Source organism: Xiphophorus maculatus, chromosome 6, assembly GCF_002775205.1.
Source record: "Xiphophorus maculatus strain JP 163 A chromosome 6, X_maculatus-5.0-male, whole genome shotgun sequence".
In the NCBI taxonomy this organism is placed as follows: Eukaryota; Metazoa; Chordata; class Actinopteri; order Cyprinodontiformes; family Poeciliidae; genus Xiphophorus; species Xiphophorus maculatus.
In genome coordinates, this window is record NC_036448.1 from 10,420,271 (window position 1) to 10,444,472 (window position 24,202).

At 39.8% G+C, this 24,202-nt stretch overlaps 1 protein-coding gene and 1 non-coding gene across 3 annotated transcripts; one reads left to right on the forward strand and one right to left on the reverse strand.

Annotated features, from left to right (window-relative positions):
• Positions 1–177: 177 nt before the first annotated feature.
• LOC102235121 (nucleoprotein TPR-like) lies at positions 178–24,132 on the forward strand. Of its 2 annotated transcripts, XR_002752956.1 has the most exons (56): positions 178–427; positions 1,312–1,416; positions 1,504–1,568; positions 2,132–2,222; positions 2,391–2,494; positions 2,659–2,823; positions 2,946–3,038; positions 3,138–3,218; positions 3,309–3,396; positions 3,488–3,625; positions 3,734–3,828; positions 4,075–4,272; positions 4,361–4,468; positions 4,543–4,766; positions 4,872–5,035; positions 5,274–5,383; positions 5,500–5,648; positions 5,724–5,886; positions 6,744–6,878; positions 7,059–7,199; positions 7,320–7,524; positions 7,619–7,815; positions 7,897–8,037; positions 9,031–9,147; positions 9,235–9,438; positions 9,541–9,734; positions 10,233–10,380; positions 10,485–10,622; positions 10,777–10,908; positions 11,429–11,559; positions 11,671–11,881; positions 12,410–12,502; positions 12,987–13,100; positions 14,675–14,779; positions 14,909–15,100; positions 15,192–15,230; positions 15,430–15,618; positions 15,740–15,851; positions 15,961–16,154; positions 16,283–16,350; positions 16,537–16,736; positions 16,829–17,026; positions 17,157–17,278; positions 17,722–17,796; positions 18,679–18,897; positions 18,989–19,181; positions 19,255–19,442; positions 19,885–19,956; positions 20,771–20,859; positions 20,982–21,094; positions 21,193–21,291; positions 21,375–21,516; positions 21,904–22,001; positions 22,258–22,336; positions 23,523–23,612; positions 23,805–24,132. XR_002752956.1 is itself a non-coding variant. In XM_023336122.1 (55 exons), the coding sequence occupies exons 1-55, from the start codon at positions 277–279 to the stop codon at positions 23,840–23,842; spliced, it is 7,428 nt and encodes a 2,475-aa protein (XP_023191890.1). In that variant the 5' UTR covers positions 178–276; the 3' UTR covers positions 23,843–24,132. The 2 variants fall into 2 exon arrangements, 1 of the variants encoding a protein (XP_023191890.1); XM_023336122.1 differs by lacking the exon at positions 22,258–22,336.
• On the reverse strand, positions 1,154–1,225 carry trnad-auc. Its single transcript has one exon. It is a non-coding gene; the product is annotated as a tRNA-Asp (tRNA).
• Positions 24,133–24,202: the final 70 nt, after the last annotated feature.

The following is a 24,202-nucleotide window of genomic DNA, read 5'->3' on the forward strand; positions in this document are numbered from 1 at the left end:
AAAAAGTCACACTTCAAAGCATAAACAACTAAAAAACAACTAAATTAATGTCGATATCAACACATGTGCTTATTATTAACAGTGAAAATCATTCATTTGACACAAACAGTTTTATTTTGAAAGTTTAAGTTGTATTTCCTGTATCATCTATTACCGTAGCTTCAGACTTCCGTCGTCTTCCGTCTTCAGTTTTGGTGATAGAATACAGTCCAGGGCTACAGTTAAGGACTTTGGCGTCCAGTTATTTCTTTCGTTTTTGGGGAGGAGTTGGTGGAGATGGCGGTCGTCTTACTGCAGGCCTTAGAGCGGACAGAGTTGAACAAACTCCCGAAAGGCGTCCAAAACAAGCTGGAGAAGTTTGTAGCAGACCTGCAGAATGCTAACGAGGCGCTAAAGACGCAGCATGAGCGGTTCAAAGCAGACAGTGGTGAGTAACATCCGCCTAGCCACTATCATAATTCACTGTTATTAGTGTTAAAATGACATAAACCAGTCCTGACTGCTAGAATGTCTTTATTTGTGTCGTTCGGTGTACAAACCTTTGTCGTGTTTGATCCATTTTTGGATAAAAATCACCCTTCTGTGCTAGCTGCGGTGCCATGCTAAAAGCTAACTTCGGCGGTGGAGAGGGATTCATCACACGATGCTTAGGAATCTCCTGTTTGAAGGCCAAAATCACAAAATAATGCTAAATATTCTAAAATTGTTTTTTGATCTTTGTATACTATATCAGTATAAACGCTCAAGAGAGAGAGATAAAACATAGTACTAATTCTAAATGAGATTTTGTGCGGGGGATTTCATTCATGCTTCATGAACACTTAAATCTTATTGTGTCTAATTAATTTATGTATATGTGTATATATATATATTTTTGACTGGTAGTTCAGACTGGTACTGAACTACACAGACAGCACCCTACAGGCTATCATAACACACGGTGATGTAGAAAAAAAGTCTTTGCTAAAAATTAAATAAATAATCTGTTAATTAAAAATAATTGTCAACATCATAAATTGTGACAAAAGCAGCCATATACATTAATTTTCACTCTGTCACAAATTTAAAGAGTTAATAATATTCCTTTATTTAATCAGGTAAACCCCGTTGAGATCTAGATCTCATTTTCAAGAGGGACCTGAAACAAACTTCACTCCCCGTCGGGGAATCGAACCCCAGTCTCCCGCATGATAGGCGGGGATACTCACCACTGTACTAACAAGGAGATCTTTGTCAACTTTTTGCACAGAAAAATTTACTTTCATATTCTTTTGTATCCCTGCTTACCTGCTGAATATTTTGTCCCTGCAGAGCAGCGATACTTTGACTTTGAGAAACAACTGACAGAGAGCCAAGAACAGATCCTTTCTGCCACAAACGACCTGCAGATCCTGAAAGAGGAGAATAAAAAACTAAGTGAGTTCTCATTTATTTGTTATATAACCAATAAATCGGTTTCCTTACGTTGCTAAACGTTTGATCTCAATGTTTCTCTTTGTGCAGATGAAGAGCTGAGCTCTTTGAAAGGAATAGAGGATGAGACCAGTGAAGAAAAACGACCACAACAGGTAAAGGAAATGAACAGTTCCCAAACCTAATTTTATCCTCTCCTTGGTTGGTACTGATGGCTGGTTAATTTGCTTAATATGACAGATCTGCTCCTAAATATGATTAACATAATTTATTATTCCATTCAAAGTTATATGATCTATTCTTATCTCTATTTTAAATTTATTTTCTAACCTTTTTGTCAGTATGAATTAATTATTCCAAGAATATATCTATTTTAAACCCAAAATGAAATTAATTATGGTACATAAATATTTATTTAAAAACATGGGTCCAGCAAGGTAAATTCAGTATATGGATAATGTGGGTCATTATGCAAATACAGTAACACAGTTACTTACGGTCAGATGACACTTGAATGTACGTCAGATGTTTGAATTTGGTCAAATGAAGCTTTATTATACACAAACATGATTGTGTTAAATGTGTGTTTTTAAGGGTTTTTGTTAGATCAATAAAGTTGTTCAAAAGTTTTGGTTTTAATCACTGAAATAATAACAAATTAGATTTTTTGCTATTGTTATAGTACTGCATCTGTGTATTTTTTAATCTATTTTTGCAGCAAACCAAGGCAAAGTATGAAATTGAGGCGGAGAAGAGAGAACTGGAGAGGCTGCTGGAGAAGAGAACGCAGGAGGTGGAGAACCTGACAGGTAACTTTATTTAGGTCCTCGTTGAAATATTACAGAGCTCCTAAACAATGTGCTAATACGGCTAAATCTCCATTATTTTTTAGAGATGTTTTCTCATCTCAGGTTTTTGTTTGTAGCTGCAGAAGACTTGCCTTATTTCTTCTAAATTTGTGACATTTGTGTTTTTAGAGGACATGAAACGTCTGAATGAGAAGCTGACCGACACCAACAAACTAAAGATGGAGCTCCAGCTAAAGCTGGATGAAATACAGTCATCGACAGCCTCTGTGCAGGTCTGATAGCTTTTCTTCCGGTTCACAATGATGTACTACTTCATGCTGGTCTGCCACGTAAAATCCACTCGATGGCTTAAGGATGTTAATGCTTTTACAAGGCAGTTTACGAAGCCAAAGAGGCAGTTTTTCTTCTAAAAGATAATATATCACTGTAATTGTAGCACCGAGAGAAACGAATGGAGCAGGAGAAAGAGCTGCTGGAGAAGAAAGTTGATTGGTTAACTGCAGAGCTGTCGACCAAAACTGAGGAGTTACTGAACACCAACAGAGAGAAGGGGAAGGAGATACTGGAGCTGCAGGGCAGTCTGCAGAGCAGCAACGAGCAGGTGGCAAACATCTAAACACACCTGGGGATAAAAACACTGATATACTGCAGGCTTCTATGTTAGGGTTGGGTTTTGTTGTTCTGTTTAGCTTCTTAATGTCTTATAATATTTCTCTTCAACAGGTGAGCAGACTTGAGAGTCAGCTCACTTCTCTGAAAGAACTCAGCGAAAGCCAAAGTAAAAGAGCTGAAGATCTCAATAACAAACTGAAACAGGTAATTAGTCCTAGTCCTATATATGTACACTTATTTTTAAAAGATTCCCCTCTTATGTCAGCTTTTTTTGTATATTTCTTTTACCATCTGTCCCTCAAGGCAAAGGATGAACAGGTTGCTATGGAGGAGAAATACCGTGTTGAGCTCAATGCTCATGTCAAGTTATCATCACTCTACAAGGTCAGAACCACTTAAATCTTAAAGCTCTTGATTACTGATCACTGATTACTAAAAAAAAGAAAACTCAATGTGGGGTGCTTCCTTCTGCAGGGTGCAGCGACTGACATGGAGGCAAAGAACCAGGAGCTGAGCAGAGCAGTGGAGGAGCTTAGCAAGCTGGTCAAAGAGACAGGAGAAGGTAGAACCTCTGAGTATTTTTTTTACTTTAGCTTTCCATATGCCATTCATCTCTGATAATTCTGTGATTGACCGATGTTACGACTTTTCAGCTAACAAGGGTCTGGAGAAGAAAGTTTCAGATGCTGAAGAGCAAAAGGTACGAGTTCAGGCAGAACTTGGAGAGAAGATAAAGAAAATGGAGAAGGAGCTGGAAAATGCAACGATGAAGGCTGCTGGAAAAAACTGCTGTATGAGTATTCACTCACACACTTTGCAGATGCCAGTGTTCATTCTGTTGAAGATGGAGTGTAGCAATGGTAATTGTAGTGCTAATGTTCTGTGTTTTCCCCGTGCAGGCGGGTCTTCTTTGACAGAAGAACAGCTGGACTCCATGTGTCCATCAGCGACTGCCATCGCTGCAATTGTCAAGCCTGGCATGAAATTTTTCGATGTAAGAAATAAACCCAATTAACTGAAGTTGATTTTGTACAGTTTTGACTTAATTACTGCTCTAGTTAATCACCTACAAAATTAACTTACGATTATTTCACTAATCGATTAATTGTTTCAGCCCTACTTTGGCTAGAAATAAACATACATTTCTTTATTTTCAAGCACGGAGAGAGTTTGGAGTTGAATTTTTATATTCAGACACCACTTTTCTGAGTAAAACATTCCCCTTCTGTGTTTCCCTTAGCTATATAATGCATACGCAGAGTGTCAGACCCATCTGCAGCTCGAGAAGCAGGAGACGAGGAGGGTGAGCAAAGTCCTTGATGAAATAGTGCAGGAGGTGGAGTCCAAAGCTCCTGTGCTCAGGCGACAGAGAGAGGAGTATGAGAGCATGCAGAGGTCAATGGCTTCCCTATGCAACAAACTGGAACAAGCTCGAACGGTGCGTCAAGTTATTTGCGCATGAATTTATTCACTTAGTGGCATTAAGTAATGTCTTTCATAAATGGAAAAACATTTTATGCCACCAGGAGATCTACAGTCTGCAAAAAGAGAAAGATGAAGCCAAGCAGAGCTACGATGCCATGGAGAGAGAAAAACTAAAGGCTGAGAGGCAACTAGAGGATTCATCTGCACAGGTATCAGATATTCAGTGTGAATTCATAGCAGTAACCCAGATCTGGAGTTTAACGTGTTAACTTGCCTGGCTCAGCTGTGCAATCTCCTGGTCGAGTTGGAAGAAGCGCGTGGCAATCGGGTGTCCAAAGACGACGGCAGCTCCTCCGATATTTCCAGCACCTCGGAGGTGAACAGCTCGAGCCAGCTGTCGTTCCGCAGCGTGATGGAGCTCCAGAGACAGAACCAAAGCCTGCTGGGAAGACTACGGGAGCTGGAGGAGGAGAAGAGCAGGGAGCGGTCCAGGGAGGAAAACGCACGGTAAGAAATTCTGTCAGTAGATTTTATTTTATTGGAAGTGTTTCACAAACGTTCTAAAAGAAAAGGCCTTCTTCTCTTCTTATCATCTTTTATCTCTGGATATAGCATAACGGAGTTGGAGTCTGTTGTGGATAAACTACAGAAGGAGGTGGAGCAGCTGAGAGAGCAGAGGAACCAGCAGAAACAGCTGGCCGACTCCAACGCTAGGCAGAGAGACATGTTCAAGGCTCTGCTGACTCAGAGCACCGGCTTCAGCTTGCCTCCTCAAGGTGACACCAGAGCTCTGATAGAAATATCCATTATTGTCCCTCAGTGAGGAGACTTATTGTACCAACAAAGGGACAGACAAATGGAAGCATGTAGTCACAGAAAAAGAAAGATATAAAATAAGAAAATGTACTGAAAGGGCAAGTTTACAACTTAAATCATACTCGGATTAAATGAAATATGCAACTGGAAGTGTCTAATTAACAGAATGAGGTCATAATTGCTTGTTTTTGTTGACAGGTCAGGAGTTGATTCTCCGTCCTTCCGCCCCAGCTACTCGCTCCACTCCTCAGAGAGCCGCTGCCGCAGAGTCCAGCCAGACCGTTCACACAAAAGCTGCTCTAAAACAGGTTCGCATTTTCACAAGGCTTGGTTATTTCCCTCATTTTATTATTCTAACACGGTGAATGGATTACGGAAATCTCGTCCCAGTCTCCGCTCTGAAAGCAAGTCTGTTCACTTCCAGCTCAACGACTCTTTTGCCTTGTATAAGAAAGAGAAGGCTGAGAATGACCGGATGCTGAATGAAACTAACGACCGATTGCAGAAGCAGCTGGCGGAGCTCCGCTCCAGCCACGCCAAACTCACTTCTCAGCTGGACTTCAGTAACAAGAGGTTTGTTTCTTTTCTTAAAGTAAGCAGCTTTTTCTGTCCTCAACTCCTAAGATAAGTGTGCATCTATTTGTCCAGGTATGAGATTCTTCAGGAAACTGTGTCAGCTTACCGCAGAGAGATCAACGCACTGCAGAAGAGTAACCAATCAATGGCCGCCACAGTTCAGCGGCACGAGCATAACATCCATACGATGGTCCAGGACCTGAGGAAGGCCAATGAAAAACTGGCACTGGAACAGGTGAGGGAGAAGAAGAATATTGGGGATATTGTTTTAAGTTTAAACGTCAGATTGTGTTGGACCTTGGATGCTATTTTGTTCACTTCAGCAATAACCATTATCATATTGGCGTTTTCGAACACTTGATTTGAGATTAATATATACCCATGTATGTCTTGATAGCTTTGTTTTATTCAAAAAGATTCATGTTATGTTCAAATTTATGAATTTATAAACTAAAAAAACAGAGAAAATATAACTTGAGTCACTATAGAGACTTTATTTCTGGTGGGACTCCTCTGAATAATTAAAAAAAATTAAATTTCAGCTATTAATTGGTTTCAATTAAATCAATATTTTTGTATACCTACATTTGTCTTCATAAAAGGCTGACATCAACCAAGGATTATCCACGTTTTAGCAGAAAAAAAAAAAAAAAAAAAAAAAAATATATATATATATATATATATATATATATATATATATATATATATATATATATATATATACACACACTTTCATAACGTATACAAAAGATAGTGAACTGGCACTATCTTTTGTATTCTTTATGAGAGTATACATTTTACTTTTTCTCTCATCTGACTTTGCATTCATTCGTTGCTTTCTTTTTTTGCTTTATTTTTTATCAAATACAGATGGCTATTTTCTAGTTCTAGTTTAATAAGACTTTACGTTTGCCAGTTTACTTTGAGATCTTTTTTTAAAATTCTTGAAACGTGTTTTACCATACTTCATTGCTAGATTTAGTTTATATCAGTAAGTCTGGTAACATAGAAGTCCTGGATTTATTTCTTTAAGTCATCAGTTTATGAACCACTAACAAGGACTGCGTCTTTTTTTCCCTTCCCGTTCTGCAGGTGCGTGTGGAGAACCTGACTAAAGAGAGAGACATGTTGCGGCAGGCAGAGTGTCGGCTCGATAAAGAGAAGGAAGCTGTTCTGGCTGAGCAACGCAACCAGAACCTTCTGCTGACCAACCTGAAGACCATACAGGTATCCAACCAAACTGGATCCTTTTGGTTTCCTCTCTTTCTGTTCTACTAGCAGTTGCCGCTGAAGGCTTTTCGGTGACTGTTTAAAATTAAATATTACATTTAATTCAATAGATTTCTTGTCGATAAATACACATACATTTTCTTTTGAATCATCTAATTTGTCTTTATTTTTTTCAAGTTGGCCATGGAGCGTACAGAGACGGAGACTCGCCAGCGACTTAACAACAAAATAGAACAGCTGGAGGCTGAACTGGCCTCAATAAAGACCAAGCTGGAGGAAGAAGTTGCTCAGCGACACGCCCTCGGACGAACCATGGATGTACATAAAATATTTCTCTCTTTCTTGACATAGTTAAGGATTCTTAAGCACAGTGTAGCTAGATTTTCAAGCACTACTTACTATAAATGTTTTTATTCTGCTCGTCTTTCTGGATTCTAGGCCCAGTTATTAGAAGCAAAGAAGCAGCTGGAGACACAAAACATCTTGCTGCAGAAGACCAAGGAGCTTCTGCGTGGCTCTGAGCAGCAGGTGACCGCGCTGAAAGCTCAGCTGGCGTCTGCGTCTTCCTCCGAAGCCGCTACCGCCTCCGGCATCACAACCACCCCAATCATCAGATCTGCTGCCCTGCGGGCTCCACTCAGAGGTGCATATGTATGCACATGATACATCCAGCACTTAGAGACAAACCTTTGAGTTTTGGTGATGACGGTGTTTGCGGCTCTGCTCGTCTCCCATAGTACACTCCCCAGTGCCAGCAGCCTCTCCACAGCCCGGCCAATCAGAGCAGGAGCTTTCAGACCTGAAGGCTCAACTACGAAGTGCCGAGGAACAAAATGCTGAGCTGGCGGAGCAGCTGAAGAACGCTAATGCCACGGTTGAACAGTACCGATCTGTAGTTCTAACTCTGGAAGACAGCTTGAAGAAAGAAAAGGAGGTAGACGATGCAATGGTGCCAAGTTGGCTGAATATAGTAAAGTAAACACGGACATACTCAATGTTTCTGTCTTTTCTTCAGTCGCGCTCTCCTCTAGAGGTCCGACTGAAGCAGTCGGAGGATGTGCAGAAGCAGCTGGAGAAGAAGATGCTAGAGGTGGAGAAGCTGAAGCAGCAGGAATTGGAGGAGAGGAAGAAGGCTGTGGATGCAGTGGAGAAACAAGTAAGACCATCTCTGCTGCTACAGGAGGATATGAGGGCCCAGCTTCTCCCTTTGCCATTTTAAGCAGTGGAGGACCATTAATCTAAAGAGATGATGTCTTCCTTACACCGAACGAGATTTTAGATTAACTCAGTGATCCACTCTGATATTATGCAGAGTAACCGCACTAAAAGGTGAAACAAACTTCTCATTCTCATCAGTTTTTCTAAATAAAACTTCCAACAGTAAAAAACACTACTTAACAACTTTTCAGTACATTTTTTAATATTTTCGGTCAGAAAATACAAACTTTTTTAGATCTATTGATAACATACTCATTTACGGTGTTTTAACACCTCATAGTCCAGTAAACTACTTTTGTTACATTTTCAGCTGGTGTGATTCCCTTTCATACTGCAATGTGTCAAACAAACCAAACCCTTTGAAATTCCTTTCCTCTCCTCGCTTGTGGAGACGCTGCACCAAAATCCGCAGAAGGAAAAATAATTAAAACCTCTGAAGAAGACACTGAGTGCAACTTCACCACAAAATGTCAACAGAAATGGAGCAGCGTCAGATTTTAGCGATTGTAAGATTTTACTTTTGTCTTTGGCCAAAAACTTCAAGTCATTTCTCCTGCTAGTGCTAGACTGTCTGGTTTGTTTTTGTTTGGTGTTCACATTTGAATTCGAACCGGACCAGAGTTCACTTCAACTGAACCGAGACCGAAGTTTGTAGGTGGAGCAGAGTTTGATATTTTGGTCAGCGCAAGAGTTTGATTGCACATTCACACCTCGCCAAAATATCAGGACTTTCTAGACTAAAGAAGTGGAGTCGGATTAAAGTGGACTCAACAAGGTTGGTGGGAACGCACCCTTAAAATATTGAAGCTCACTTAAATTAATAAAAACACTTTTAATTCCTTAGTTAGGTATTTATTTGATGAACATTTTGGTATGTATTTTCTGGCCACGATTCATTCGGAGTGAGTCTAAACCTGATTTGTTTGTTGAGGTGTTGGAGCTGCAGCGCAGTCTGAAGGCCAGTCAGACAGAACAGCAGGACGCCCTGGAGAGAGCTGCCGCCGCCGTCACACAGGAACAGAAAGCCACACAGAACAGCCTGCTGCAGGTCCATTTTAAAGAAACCATCTTCTTAAAATTCCAACTTCGCTTGTCTAGAAATCAGGCTTTTACTCAAACTCTATTCTTCCCTCAGACTAAGCTAGCTGGCGAGGCGCAGGCCAAGTACGAACGAGAGCTGATGCTTCATGCTGCCGATGTGGAGGCTCTGCAGCAGCTGAAGAAAACATCCCAGCACGAAGCAGCACGCAAGAGGGAGATCGAAGAAGAACTGAAGAAAGCTACTTCCCTCCTACAAGTGAAAACTAATGTCTGGATTACAACGGAGAAGCGACTAAAGGTACGACCATCGTAAAGGTCTTTGATGTGTTTTTAAGCTGAAAGATCTATATTACATTAGCCTTTGATTGGTCGAAACAAATTTGCTTCCACTCTTTTGCAGGAAGAGCTATCCAGTCTGAAGTCTCGCTTTGAAGAACTGGGAAAACAAAATAGTCTCCTGCTCCAGCAGATGGATGAAATGGCTGCCAGGAGTCGCCAGCAACAGCAGCAGCAGCAACAGCAGCAGCAGCAGCAACTGGACCTTTCATTTAGTGAGGACGGAAAAACCACTGAACAGATTCTGGAAATCCTTAGGTGAGACCTCTACCACAGCTGGGGTCACTGCATCTGCTTTGACACAAGCATTGCCAATTAATTATGCAACTTCTTAACCAAAAGTAACTTTTTTGAGAATATTTGACTCTTTGATTATTAGCACAGTTAAGGTTAATATGTGGTCCAATGGATTTTTTTTCCATCTAAAAGGGGTTATTTGATTTTGTTTTTTAAAATTTATTTATTTATTTTTTACCTCAAGTTCCTTTTACTTCTTGATTTTGAATCCAAGGTTGTTGAACCGGGTTTGGATTGGATGCCAAATAAAGCACTGGTTTTTGTATATTTTGGGAATTGAAATGAAGGTATTATGAATCATAAACTGTGGTTTATGAAATTTTTCATTTCAGTCCAGATTTCTGAGGTGTTAACTGTTTTTCCTGTCAGTTGACAAAGTGAGAGAGCAGTGCTTTAATGATTGTTTTACTTTGTGCCAGGCAAAGGTTGCTAAGTTCAGTGTGTTTGCGTGTTGTTCAGGTTTGTGCGTCGCGAGAAGGAGATTGCTGTTGCTCAGTCCGAGGCGTCTGAAGGAGAGGCTCTTCGCTACAAACAGCAAGTCGAGCACAAAGACAGAGAACTGAAGGAGCTGCAGGAAGCTCTAAATGCAGAGAGAGAGAGGATGCAAGTACGAGACTGCAGGCCTTTGACCAATGCAGAAATGCCTTTCATGACAAATAAAGCTGGAATAGATGGTAATGATAAATGTCTGGTGGTTTAAACTTTCCCCAGTTGACCAGCAAGACTCTGTGTGAGCAGCAGGAACAGCTGAAGAAGATGGAGAGCATCAGCGCTCTGCAAGAAAACAACAGGATGCTGAAACTGGACCGAGATAAGCTGGAACTGGAGCTTCAGCAGGCTCAGGCTAAAGTAAGAACCAAGCACTAACTCTCATACTGTCTCTTGCTGCCTCTGGTTGTCTATTATTGGTATTTCAGTTGTACTGAAATATTACATTACAAATGTTTAATTGAAGTCATTTAAGTTGTTGATCATAAATGCTTTCTTCCTTTGTTCCTCCCAGGTAACAAAGCTACAGTCAGACATCGCCCCCCTGCATAACTCTCTGTCTATACTGTCGGAGAAAAATGGTTCCCTGCAGGCTGATAAGAGGCTGCTGGAGGACGACCTCAAACGCTGGAAGGCTAAAGTTCAAGTAAGAAGGAAACAGTTGCTCTTTTGGTGTTTTATCAACAGTGGTTCAGGCCTCAGTTGTAGAATAAGTTTTGTGTTATAATGTGGGAAAATTTAGGATGTTTGTCAAGAGGGAAATATTCTGGAGTGGTTGAATGCATCTTTAAATAGCAAACAAGTCTAGCTGCATTTTCAAATGTCCATCAAAGGCCTGACACCAACACCAGTGTTCAAATAGTTTAGCATTTGGGACTGCAAATATAAATACATTTGTCTATTATCGATACACATTACCATTATCCATCAATCTCCCCTTTGTGCTCTAAATTCTTATTGAATTGTTTTCTATGTGAACTCAAAGATTTATCAGGTAACAAGGTTTCTTTGTAGTTGCCACTTCACAGAACTTAGACATCTGTGGAAAATTATTATCTTTACATATACATTTGTGGTGTTTTTTTTCACTTGTTGTAGTGCACTGTGTTGCTGTCTCTGTCTTAATTTTTTTCAATTTGAGTAAATTTCAGTCTTTGTGTCCACAGCACCTGGTCAGCCAACAAAAAGAGGGAGACGCCGAGGAAAAACAGAAAATCACAGCTGAAAAAGAGGCACAACAGAAACGCATAGCGCAGCTAATTGAAGAGGCGGCTAAGCTTAGGACTGAGCTGGCCAGGTACAACACACCTCACTGCCGCGCTTCTTGGAGTTGCACTCAAACTGCAGCAGGAATACAAAGAGACACACGCTTTTATTTTTGCTACTCTGATTCTGTTTTGTGATTTAGATCCAACGCCGGCAGCAATTCAGCTCAAGCCCAGCTTCAAGGTCTCAAAGACTCTGTGGTCCGCTTGACATCGGAAAAAGACTCCTTTAAGAAAGACCTGGAAACTAAAAACAATGAAATTCTGGAGAAGAACAGGACCATCACTCAGGTGAAGAAGATTGGACGCCGCTACAAGACTCAGTACGAGGAGCTGAAAGCCCAGAATGATAAGGTAGGACGGAGCACTTTGGTCAAATAAAGTTTGATAGTCTGATATTAATTAATACAGAAATGTAAAACCTTTTTAGATGCTTATTTCCACTAATGCTGGTGCTTGTCAACCGGTTGTGTGTGAAGGATTAATGTTAAAAATTGATTCATTTCAGCCGGAGTGTTTAGAAATTGTTTTACTTTTGTGAACATCTGTCACAGCTTCACTTTTTACTTTGTTTCTATAAAAAAATCTAAATGTAGATCTAAATATCTAATTCAATTTTAATCAGTAGTGGAGTTAAAAATATGCAAATATGTTATTTAGTTTAGATTATGCCTACCTAATTTTGTGGCTTCAGGTTTTAGTCAGGGAGTAACGTCTCTAAAGCAGTGTATTGTAATTTTATTGGGACTTTTAATTGTTCTTCTTATTATTTCTGCTTAATCTTTGATCTATGTCACAAAGTAGAAACCTTTGACTTTACAGACCTAATGTTGAAGAGAGTGAATGAAAGATGCAGTGATTAATAATTAGTTTGGGTTCCAGACGGCTGGGGAAACTTCTGGAAAGAACGACCTGAAGAAGACCCAAGATGAACTACATACTCTGAAGGAGGAAGCTCAGAAAAGGCAGGCGGAGGTGAGTTCAAAAGGTGGATGTAATTTAAGAGTTTGTGAAAAAGGGAGCATCATTTGGAAGAAATATAACATACTGGTTAATTTTGTAAATAGTAAGCATTCCTCCTTTAGGATTTTCCTGAGCAGGACCAAGTATGTTAAAAAGTGGATGCATGGTCTGCTGAGTTAAAATGGCATTTTTAGCTTTAGACTAAGGATTTGATAAAGAAGGGTTATAACTTATGTGTAAATTTAGTCCTTTTATCCCCCAAACAGCTGTGAATACTATTCATTCTTTATTAGTATCAATAAATATAATTAGCAAACTAATCTGACATTTTATAGATGCAAATTCTCTATAAAATATAGATATTAATTTACAAATATTTAGTTTGACACCAGATTATGTTTGGCATAAATATGTTTGCGTAATTATTTTTGCGAGATGATTTTGGGTGAATCACAGTGACCTTTTTTTGTTTGTTTGTTTTTTTTCCCCCCATCAGGCTCAGAAGTCTCAGCAGGACTTGGAGGCGGCTCAGAAGGAACATCAGCAGAGCAAAGAAAAACTCCAGGAGCTCCAAACCCAGCTCACACAGAGCCAGAACGAGCTGACACAGGTGACACACACAGACATAAAGATGCTTTAGGGCTTGTTTGTATTATTTTGCTTTCCACTGTGCTCCAGTGGTTTGCACTGTTTCCTGGCAACAAGAAAAGCCTGTATTGTAATCCCAAACTGTGGTCTCACCACATGCAGTTTGCATGTTGTCTCCATGAATGAAATTCATTTTAAATGTGCGGTTTGAAAGCTTTTTTGAGCAGAGCACTAAGGTTGGACGATATGCAAAATTTTCCCAACTGATATTTGTTAGTAAAATAAATGATTATGGGCAATATATTCGCTCAGGAGACTTTTGGACTTTGTAAACATACACAGACTAACTTGAAAATTTAGAAGAAAAAAAGTCCAAAAATGGAGGAATTAGTTGCCAAAAAATACAGAGTTGCCTGTTTGGGATTACTTTGGCTAAAAGAGGTAAACCACAAGATGTAGCTAAAGTGGATGCTAGTTTCAGCAAAGGACTCGTAACTGCAAGAGCGTTACAATTAAAGGTGTTCATGCTTATTTTCCTTGTCAAACCATATCCAAAATAAAAATCCTATTTGCCTTTTTTTGGCTAATTCCGTATAGTTTTTAGATGTTTCCGTCAAGTTTTTATTTTGAATGTGCCAGCGTGCTTAAAAGGACATAAAACTGCTGCAGAGATTGTTTTTTTTAATGGAAATGCACACATTCACTGAAGACTTTTTTTTATGTTGTATTTTTTCTTACTTGAATCCATAAACCAGGTAGTAGTAGTCTCTTGTTGCCTCTATTTTCCATTGTTTCCATTCCATTCCATGGTTGTTATTTAAGTAAATGTATTTTCTGAACATAGGATTCTGCCTTTCTGTTATAAATCTGAGTAAATAAATTACTGCTGCACTTTGGGGCACTCTGGTGGAAATAAAAGCTTTGCTTGCAGCTGCAAGGAGTTTGTGCACCATTAAAATGCATCTTTTGATTTCAATCAAGCATTGTTAGTGCCGTAGTTAAGAGCGTAACATCATAAGCCAAAAAGGGCTTGTTGTGACAAAATAAAACTTTGGCTTATTTACTGGGGAAAAGCAAAACCGATAAATGTTTTCTGAGAAGGAGTTTTTGTTTTCTTTTACTGAACTCATCTGAACCAGTTTTGGTTCAAGGTTACAGGTGTACGCCTGAGAAGTGCATAAACTGTGGCGTCTTTGTTATAAGCTTGAGAGAAACTCAAGGATGAGGAGAACGGAAAGGGAGGTTCTCACATTCTGAAGAGAATAAAAATTAATTGTATGTTTTTAAGTTTCACTTCCCCTTCTCACTTCCATCTCCAGCTTGATCTCAGAGAATCAATGATTTTTCATTTTACTCTGACTTTCAAATAAAATATGCAAATGCACATTTCTCTGATTCAGTTTGTCTCTTTTATTAATAAGAGTTTATTCAAAACAGGCTCAGCCCATTATCGATGGTCTATAAATGTGTCTAGCTTTATAAAGCGCTTAAGCGCAACACCATATTTCAACGGGATGTCATCAGCTGTTATCTCTAATTTTAATGGAAAGAAGCTGCTCAAAATCATTTTCTTCTTCTATTTTTTTACCTTTGTAGGCCCAGTCCCAGCTGAGTCAGGCCCAGACCCAGTTGCAGCAGAATCAGAGCCAGCTGGCCCTGAAGCAGAAAGTATTTGACCAATTCAAGAACCAACTCCAGCAGGTGAGATTAAAATTGTTCTAGGATTTTGCTCTGTTTAGTGACGTAAACAAAACATTTCTCTGTTTACGTTTGTGTTATGTAATTGTATTTATGCTTTTAATACTGCATATTCTTCTGTCCTGATTGTAGTCACAGATCAAGCTAAAATCGGTCCAGTCTCTGGCCCAGGCCCGGCAGAACCAGATGCAGCAGATGCAGGAGGAGCTTCAGCAGGCTAAAGAGGCCGTCCAGCAGAACGCTGCGAAAGAGAAGGAGCTCCAGCAGAACCACAGTCAGGAGGTCAGCAACCTGAAGACCTCTCTCAGTCGAGCCGAAAACAAGGTGAGACAGACATAATTTTTTCTAAACACACGGTTTCTTTTTTTAAAAGGTTTCTGATCATTTTTCTTCATCATCTGATGTCTTCACATAGGTGGCTGAGCTTCAAATCCAACTGAACAACCTGCAGAAGGTTAGGGATAAACTCTGAATACGTTTGCTGCTTCTAATATTTGGACAAAATATTTTCCAAATGTTAATTTAATGATGCATGTTTGTAAACAGGCAATGTTTCATAACTTAATTAAGCTTGCATCAGGAGTGTTTACCTGCTAGATCCAGTTGTACATATTGTGTTTATTCATTTTTGTACTTATTTTGTGTGTTTTAAGACAGTTTCTGAGCGTGAAGCAGAGATTATGAAACTGCAGGAGCAGCTAATTGAAGTTAAGCGTGCTCATGAAGCTAGCCAAGCAGCACTGACCAGCCAGAGTTCCCAGTCTATCCAGGCCAATGACTCCACAGCTGCTGGAGATTTCAGTCAGACACAGCATGATGAGCTGACCAAGCTCAAACAGGAGGTGCTCGCTTTAAATATTATGCAATCCATTCTTGATTGGTTTCTTCTGCACTTTTATGAAGACGTAAGTAAAAACAGTAGTTGTATTAATGTTTGAATCTTATTTAATCTGTTTCCTGCAGCTTTCTGAGAGTAAGAACAGAGAAGATCAGCTTAAACTGCAGATGGCTGAGAAAGAGGAGAAGACCAAAAAGGCCATTCTGGGAGCCAAATTAAAAATCGGCCAAGTAAACAGTAAGTTGGACCTGAAAATATTTTGACGATTTAACTAACTACATTTAGTTGTTTCATTGTTTTCGAAGTTTAGTTTCCTGTGTTGAGTGTCTGGATCTTTCACTTGCAGGTGCCAAAGAGCAGCTCAGTCAGGAGAACGAGGAGCTGAAGCAGAGCAAAGAGGAGCTGGAGGTCAGGATGAACGCCCTCAAGTCTCAGTACGAAGGAAGACTTCTTCGAATGGACAGAGAGCTGAGAGAACTGAGAGAGACACAAGCTCACTCTGACGGGAGGGAGGAAACTCAGGACCAGGGCGTAGCCAAGGTACACCATGGAATTGTTAAAATACTGCATCTTGTTTTATATGCTAAAATTAGCAGATTCTTCTATACACTTATTGACTTGATTTTTTTTTTTTTTTTTTTTTTTGTTGTTAATTTTACCTCCAACAGTTGGATCAGCCCAGATCTTCAGACCAGAGACAAATTTCTTTGAAAAGTCCTGCTCAAGACAGGGGAAGGTAACACCAACGTCAAGGACTTTGCTTTTGTTTTGAATGTTTCGTTGTTGTTTTATGCAGGATTAAAGCTCCATTTGGATTCAATAACGTTGTTTTTCAGGGATGGATGATAAATGATCTAGAAAAAGTAAATTTCTCGTTTCTGATTCAAATTGATTGTCTTAATGTCAATTTTTCCGTGATCAGCCTGAGCACCTCTGAGCCACCCACCGCCAACATTCGGCCCACTCCAAGCACTCAGTCACCCAGCAACAAGCCGAGTCCGTCCACCGGCAGCAAGGCCACCCCTCGCGCCAGCATCAGGCCCATGGTTACACCTGCACCTGTCCCCATCCCAACACCCACAGCCACAGTGATGCCCACTACACAGACGGAGAGTCAGGAGGGTAAAAACGCAGAAACTTTTAAAATAAAGTAAAAATGAACAACTCAAATGTAATTTTAGATGTGGGAGAGTAAAATGTGTTTCTCTCTACAGTTCTCATCTCTACAGGAGCTTCTGTTCACTCCACCAGCTCTTCCCTCATGAATCCTCTGACCTCCTTAACTCAGCCAACCAGCACTCAGGCCACAGCCTTTGTTCAGCCCACCCAGCAGCAGGCAGCCAATCAGGACGCAGGCTCCAGCATAGAGGCAGAATGTCCATCCACATCCTCCTCCTGCATGCCTTCAACAGGTGATCAACAACATCGCCTTCAGATGCAATTAACCCTGAAACTTGAGACATTACCATAAAGCACATAGGCAAAAACACAAATGTTTGATTTTAGTGTAAAAGCTGATGTTCACGTTTTTGTTTGGTGTAGCTAAAACTGGCTCAAAGCGAAGCAGAGAAACCGAAGAGGAGGAAGAGGAAAGTCGACCTGAGAGTTCCCAAACACCTCCGAACACTAAAAAACTGCGACTGAAACCAACAATCGCTCTGCAGGTAAAAGTAAACACCCAGAGGCTAAAACAACACAATAAACACCTTTTTTATTTAAATTTTTATCATTTGCCGTATTGCTCACTTTTTACTTTGTTCTATATCCATTTCTGTCACATGTTGGAACTTCTATTGAACTGTGAAAAATTCTTAACCAACTGTTGGTTGTCTGGTGTAAAACTACAAGTGCATAAAGTCTAAATTCAAAACTTAAATGAAGGCAATGCTTTGGCAAACTGTTCCTTATGCTTTGCACGGTTGGCTTTAGTTGAAACAGTGGAATCCTATTAAAGATCAAACAGAGACTAAAAATATTATCTACTATTTCAGTGCTCTCTTCTTTTCTGCCTTTGCTAAAGATTGTTGCTCTATTAAAAACAGTTTTACAGTTTAAAAATGAGAATTACCGCACAAAAATGAGGTATGTGTAATTTGCCTTGTTGCAGATGGAGGGTGATGAAGAGCTGGAAGGAGAGCTGGGGGACATGGGAGAGCAACAGGTTTCGCCTGATGACAGTCGGGTCGGTTCTTAGAGAGAAATGAAGCAAAACCATTTTTTAGAAAATAGATACAATACAGATTGTTGTAAGATTTACACATTATTTCTGACACACCATTGTAACTCCACCTTGTAGTAAAAAAGAAAAAAATCATCACAAGGTTTCCCCCAGAAAACTTGCTAGGGCAGTCATTCATCCAACATTCTGTCGTGTTTTTGAGTTAAAAATGTTTAAAGTTGACAGAAAATTTGAAAATATCACTTAATAATTATGTGAGTTGAAAGATTGGAAGATTAATACGTGAAAATCAGCTATAAAGTCTTAAAAAATACAAACATTTTTAAAATACTTAAATAAATAAGCAATGCTAAACTTGGTAGGGGCACAAGTAAAGCCTGGTAGCCCACCAGGCTTATAATACACTGGGGGAAACCCTGCATCAACTATGACCTCGGTAAATAATGCATTTTGTAGACGTTCTTTTTATTTTTGCAAAAAGCTTCTGCTTGTCGTATTAAAAAATTAGAATCAGCATCCTGATGAAGTTCATTTATCAGAATAAGAGTACCGCTTGGAAATAACAACTTGTGAGCAGGTATTACACACACTTTATATTAAGGTCATACTTCTGTTTAATTATTTTTTCATGGAAAGAGTAATTTTCACATTTTAAATAATACATTAATTTAATTAATATGACTGTACATGAGGCAGAAACATCACACGGATGTATACACAAACAAAATCAAACAAATACTACAAACCTGAATGAAATGACTCAAGAAGCAATAAGGCATAAAACAAAAAGTCCAAGCTTCCACTTTGTTTTTGTTACATGTAGAACTGTAAAGTTATATATACACAGTACAAATGTGTTTTAATTTGTCCGTGTTTGCTCTGCAGGAGCTCCCAGAGGAAGGCTTCCAGGTGTTTTCTGAGGAGGACGAAGGAGTTTCCCAGTCCGTCCCGTCTGACCAGGGCCCCCAGGGCTCGGCTTTAATTCGAGACGTCATTGTGATCGACACCGACAGCGAGAGCAGGGAGAGCAAAGAGGGGGACCAGAGAGTGGAAGAAGAGGATGAAGACGAAGAAGAGGATGAAGAGGAAGCAGAAGGAGAGCAGGTTTGTCTTCTTTTCTAACCAATTAGTGCTTTTTTTTTTTTTAGATGCACACATGTCTCTTCTACTAACTTTCTCTGTTCATCATTATTAGGAAGAAGACGACGAAGAAGATGATGATGGAGCTGCTGACAGCGGGATGAGAGGAGGAGAGGAGCACAACGAGGAGAGTCAGGAGGCTGAAGATGAGAGAGAGGAAGTCGCTCCTTCAGGGGGTTCCAACGCTGAGGAGAATGTGAGTGGCGCCCCCACCAGCTCCCAGCGCCCTTCTGACCCCTCACAGAGCGGTAAGCCCAAAGCCTACAACACCACTTCCTGCACACCTTTGACATCACCAAACCGAGTCGCTGTCTCCTTCAGGAGAAGGCACCAGTTGCGGAGCAGATCTAGGATCTGCTAGGGATTACCTCCACCACCCGCCAACCTGCTCCACTGCACACTCCCCCTGCTCCTCCTCCCTGATGCCCCGCCTCTCCCAGCCGCGCAGGCCGTCACCCCGGCTCTTCATCCAAGCGCCGGCACCTGAACTGGGACCCCCACACACACAGGTAAAACCAAAACCTATCATTCTATATTAAAAAAGGTTTGACTTGTGTGACAAGAGGTTTTGTTTGGAGTATGCAGCGCCAGTGGTGTGCTTGTTTCTCAGGATATTTCTTTTTTTTTTTACTAAAGGGAACAGTAAAAACTCATTCTAATTCTTAATGTTTTAAATCATCTTCCAAGTACTGAAGTATTTGCGATGATGCAATAAAAGTATTTTAAACTTATAAGAGTTTAACTTTCACCCTGCAACGGAGCTGCTTTATTTTAGAAGGTTACACCGCTATCATGTTGCATTTAAATAAAAATACAACAAAAACATTGCTGCAATCACAACATTGTTAATTTTGGAGCTTTCTGATATAAATCTATAATTTAGTTTTTAATAAACACATCTACAGTCCTGTGATAGAAATGTTTGGTTTTTCTTCTCGTTTTCTTCTTTAGAGACAGCCTTCTCAACTTCGTAGACCATCATCGGGTCGTGGACCTCAACTAACTCCTGGATTAGCCTCCATGGTAAGAAAATGATCATGTTTGATTATATTACTAGTCTGATTGACTTTATAGTTTATATTCAGCTTAATTAATTAAGGATCAAGCATAAATAGTTGTCACTATTTATTTAGAAAGAAGTTACCATTTTAGGCATTGGCACTTAAAGTCTGGCAGCACATGTATATCATTGTTTCAGGATTTACAAATGAATCAAATGTTGCAGCAGATACTGAATATTAATTTTACAAATTTTATCTCATGACGCTTTATGCAGATGCTCTGTCTGCCTTATTGTACTTTCAATCATCTTTTTATGTTTAATGCTTGGAGTGACTCCAGCTAACAGCAGTCCAAACTATTTTCTATGTAATTTGGAAATAATTATTCAAGCCACCAGGGGGCACTTATAAACATTTAATCAGACCTTAATAGTTATTAAGATATTAACTCAGTTCTGATACTGTAGAACACACTTCATCCCAATACACATGCACTACATATAACATACCTATATATGACAGGACTTGGAGGCCCTCAAATATGGAAAATTACATAAATACGCACTTTTCTGATATGCCAATATATCTGGCAATACAATCAGTGCTTAAATTATTTTAAAAATTACACATCGATGGCTTCTTCAGATGATTTTTGTTGGAATCCCCTCTACTAAGCTCTGACTTGTAATTTTTTACCTTCTTGGCAGAACATTGTGTGGAAACTGAATCACTTGTTTTGTCAGAGGATAAAATCTTATGGCTGATCAGTTTATGTGAAGTTTATCAAGCAGGTAATGGTGCTTATGTCAGCTGAGAATGTCTGCGTGTTTCTACAGCCGTTCTTTGATGACGATGACAGAATGGTTCCCAGTACTCCCACTCTGGTGGTCCCACACCGCACCGATGGTTTTGCCGAGGCTATACAGTAAGAGTCGTACACATCCAGTTCTTCTCATGGAGGAATCTCTGCAGGCGCTGCGCTCGTTTATTCTCCTTCCTTTCCAACAGTGTGGGAATGACCGATGCTAACTGTGTTTAATTCCTCAGTTCTCCACAGGTAGCAGGCCTCTCCACCAGATTCAGGTTCGGGCCTCCAGAAGATTTGCTGCAGCAGGCATCAGCTTCACATTCGGACCTGGGACAGCTGGCGTCTCAAGGAGGTGCAAACCACACACACCCCCACACACACACAGTGACTTCACCAAACTATTCCTGGCAATGTCATCTGATTTTATAGATATTGCTTTTGTACATGTAGGCTTGGGGATGTATGAATCTCCTCTCTTCCTGGCTGCTCATGATGAAGATGGCGGAGGGAGGAGTGTCCCTACCACACCTTTACAGGTGGCTGCACCAGGTGAGCCGACACATACCTTATTTTTTTTTGTTTGTTTGTTTCTTTGGCATACTCCTTTTTGCTAACACTCTTGTTTCCCTCAGTGACGGTCTTTACAGAGAATATGCCCTCTGACAGTGGCGACAACTTGGCCTCCCAGTCAGTTCCCATGGTAACTGCCTCAACTGGGATGGCTGCTGCTGCAGATGATGGAGATGAGGTTTTCATGGAGCACGAAGGAGAAGGGTGAGGATCTAATGCACCGCTAGAAAACATGGTGTATTGTTGTAAAAGAGGATGTAATTTAATACATTAACAGCTCTGTAAAGGATTTAAAGAGCTGCAACACTGACGCTTTTTACTAAAGAAATTATTTAATGTCTAGTTTTTCATTAGAATACATACTCATGTATTTTTATAAAACATAACAAAAGTACCAGCCATCCGTGCTACAAACTAAACTTTGCTCATAAAAGAGCAACACAGAGCAAGCCATTATTATTAAGTTATCATTTACCTCCATAGATGATGTCGGTGTGCAGATTTCTTGAATACAATGTGTTTAGTTAAATCAGGAGGAAAATATGTTGTTTTTTTCCATGGAACCTCCAAAATTTTTGTATCTGTATTCAGTCCAGATATTGACGTTTCTCTGGACAGCCAGATGCTCCTGGAGTCAACAGGACAGCAACGTGATGATGCCTCCCTGCCGTCTACAAGTCAAGATCCTGGTAATTTACTCCATTCAATAAGCCTTTAATCTTAAATCATGGCCTGGATTGTAAATTCTTGATTGTTGTGGTTTACCTTATTCAGTTAATTAAGCGTCCTCAGGTTTCAACCAACAGATGCTGTTGTTAGCAACATGTAAAGCTTGATATAATAAAACGGCTGTTCAAATTAAATAGTTTTGTCCAGGTATCCCATCCTCACTGACTGATTCTGTGATTGATTTAAATCCATGTCTGCTCCTCATTCATGTTCTAGATCTGCCAACAGTTTGTACAAGAAGTCTGACGATAAAATCGCCCTTACACACCAGTCTGTTATGCAGCAATCACACAAGGTATCTCACCAGGGTTAAAACCTTTCCAAAAAGCTAAAGCGTGGCATGTCTCCCCTCAACACTGATGAATTATAAATCTACTGGTCTGATTTCATGATGGGTAAAAACGCAGCACCTTGCCAACAAACAAACACTGTGAACGCCTCAGCATTGATGCTGGAACTAAAAAATGGCCTCCAGTCACATGAGCTTTTCGTCATGTAAAAGCTAACTCTGTTTGGGATAACAAAAACCCAGTGCCGACAGTCATGACCATTAATGTTCACGTTACACCTCAAGTAAAATTAACAACATTTATGTCACAAGTGAATTACTTCTGGCAGTTTTACAGCTTTAACGGCTGCTGTTAGAGTAATGGGCAGGTAGTGAAGAGATGAGTTAAAAACATGGATTGCTGAACCTACCAGGACATCACGCTGTAATATAGGCTCACGTTGGGTTTGTTTGTCTCCTATCTGAATGTTGTCCATTTATTTTTGCAAAATTCACCAAAATGCATCATTGAAGGGGCTATTTTTTCCAAAATGTTCACCCGGAGCATAATCTTCCCACTTAAAAAGGAGTGCCTTTAAATCTAGCCTAAAAACCCACCAGTTTAGAGTTGCATTTGAAACATTCTGATGTGTAACAATTTCACTTGTCAAAATATAATGTTTCAATTGTTGACTGTGTCCTATGATTTTGTATTTTTGTGTTTTTATGATGTAAAGCACCTTGAACTGCTGAAATGTGGCATACAAATAAACTTCATTGATCTATTAACCATTTTGATGCCCTCACCATCTAAACAGGTTTGATCTTGCAGCTTGTAGTCCATTATCATTATCTGTAGCAGGGACTCATTTGAAGACCAGAGGAGATCAATATTTTCAGCCATGACCCAAAAGTTGTAGTTTGCCTCCACCTTTGTGGCACCTTAATTTTTAAAAAACTTTTTAAAATTAAATAGGCCTTTTTTGACGGGCTTATCGTTGTAGCTTGATTATATGATCTCATCTCTTATCTGCTTAATGTTATGAATGTATTTTACCTTCTTGTGTTCACAACAGTTTTTACCTTTTGGGAAGCACTTTGTTGTTTACACCTGGAAATATGTTGTACTCATTTGCCTACTAAACCTGTTTTTGTTTGCTTGTCCCTTCACTGAACGTTTTCCTGTAAATTCTCACTTTTCTGTTTTAACCAGACACCAGCAGTGACAGTCAGCCTCGCTCAGTAACAAGCCAGCGTCAGACGAGCATCCTCTCAGGCAGAGGACGGTTCCTCAGTCGCACAGGTAAGGAGAACCGACGGCTTTCTAACCTTTGCTTCATGATTGTATTATGTGGCAATTAAACAAACTCCAGTGACTCAAGAGTACAATGATAAAGCAGTTTATTGATGTGCAACAAGCAGCATATATGACATGAACATGTTTAATCACAGCATGGGTCCGTTTAGTCAAAAAGATTTTCATCTCTCGTTTTAGGAGCATTTCCTCGAGCAGGAAGAGGCGGAGCCACATGAAAAGGGGGTGTGGCCTGACGCTGACATTTAAAAAGAAAACCCACTTAAACATCAATGTTCCAAAAAGTTTAAAGATCACATAAAAATGAGTTATCACAATTTTATAGGAGACGTACCAGGTTGTCTTTTCTCATATAAGACATGTTTGATTGTAAAATCCAGTGAGGTTTGGTGTAATTTGTCCTGTTTGTTTTTAGATTTTCAGACGAATCCTGATTTGTTTTTTATTTTGTTCTGTTTGAGTCTATTCTGCAAGTGTTTTTAAGAATAAAGTGGAATAACAAATAGCAGCAATGTCGTGTGATGACTTTCTTCTAAGTCTTTAGATGTTCTATAGCACAGGTGTCAAACTCCAGTCCT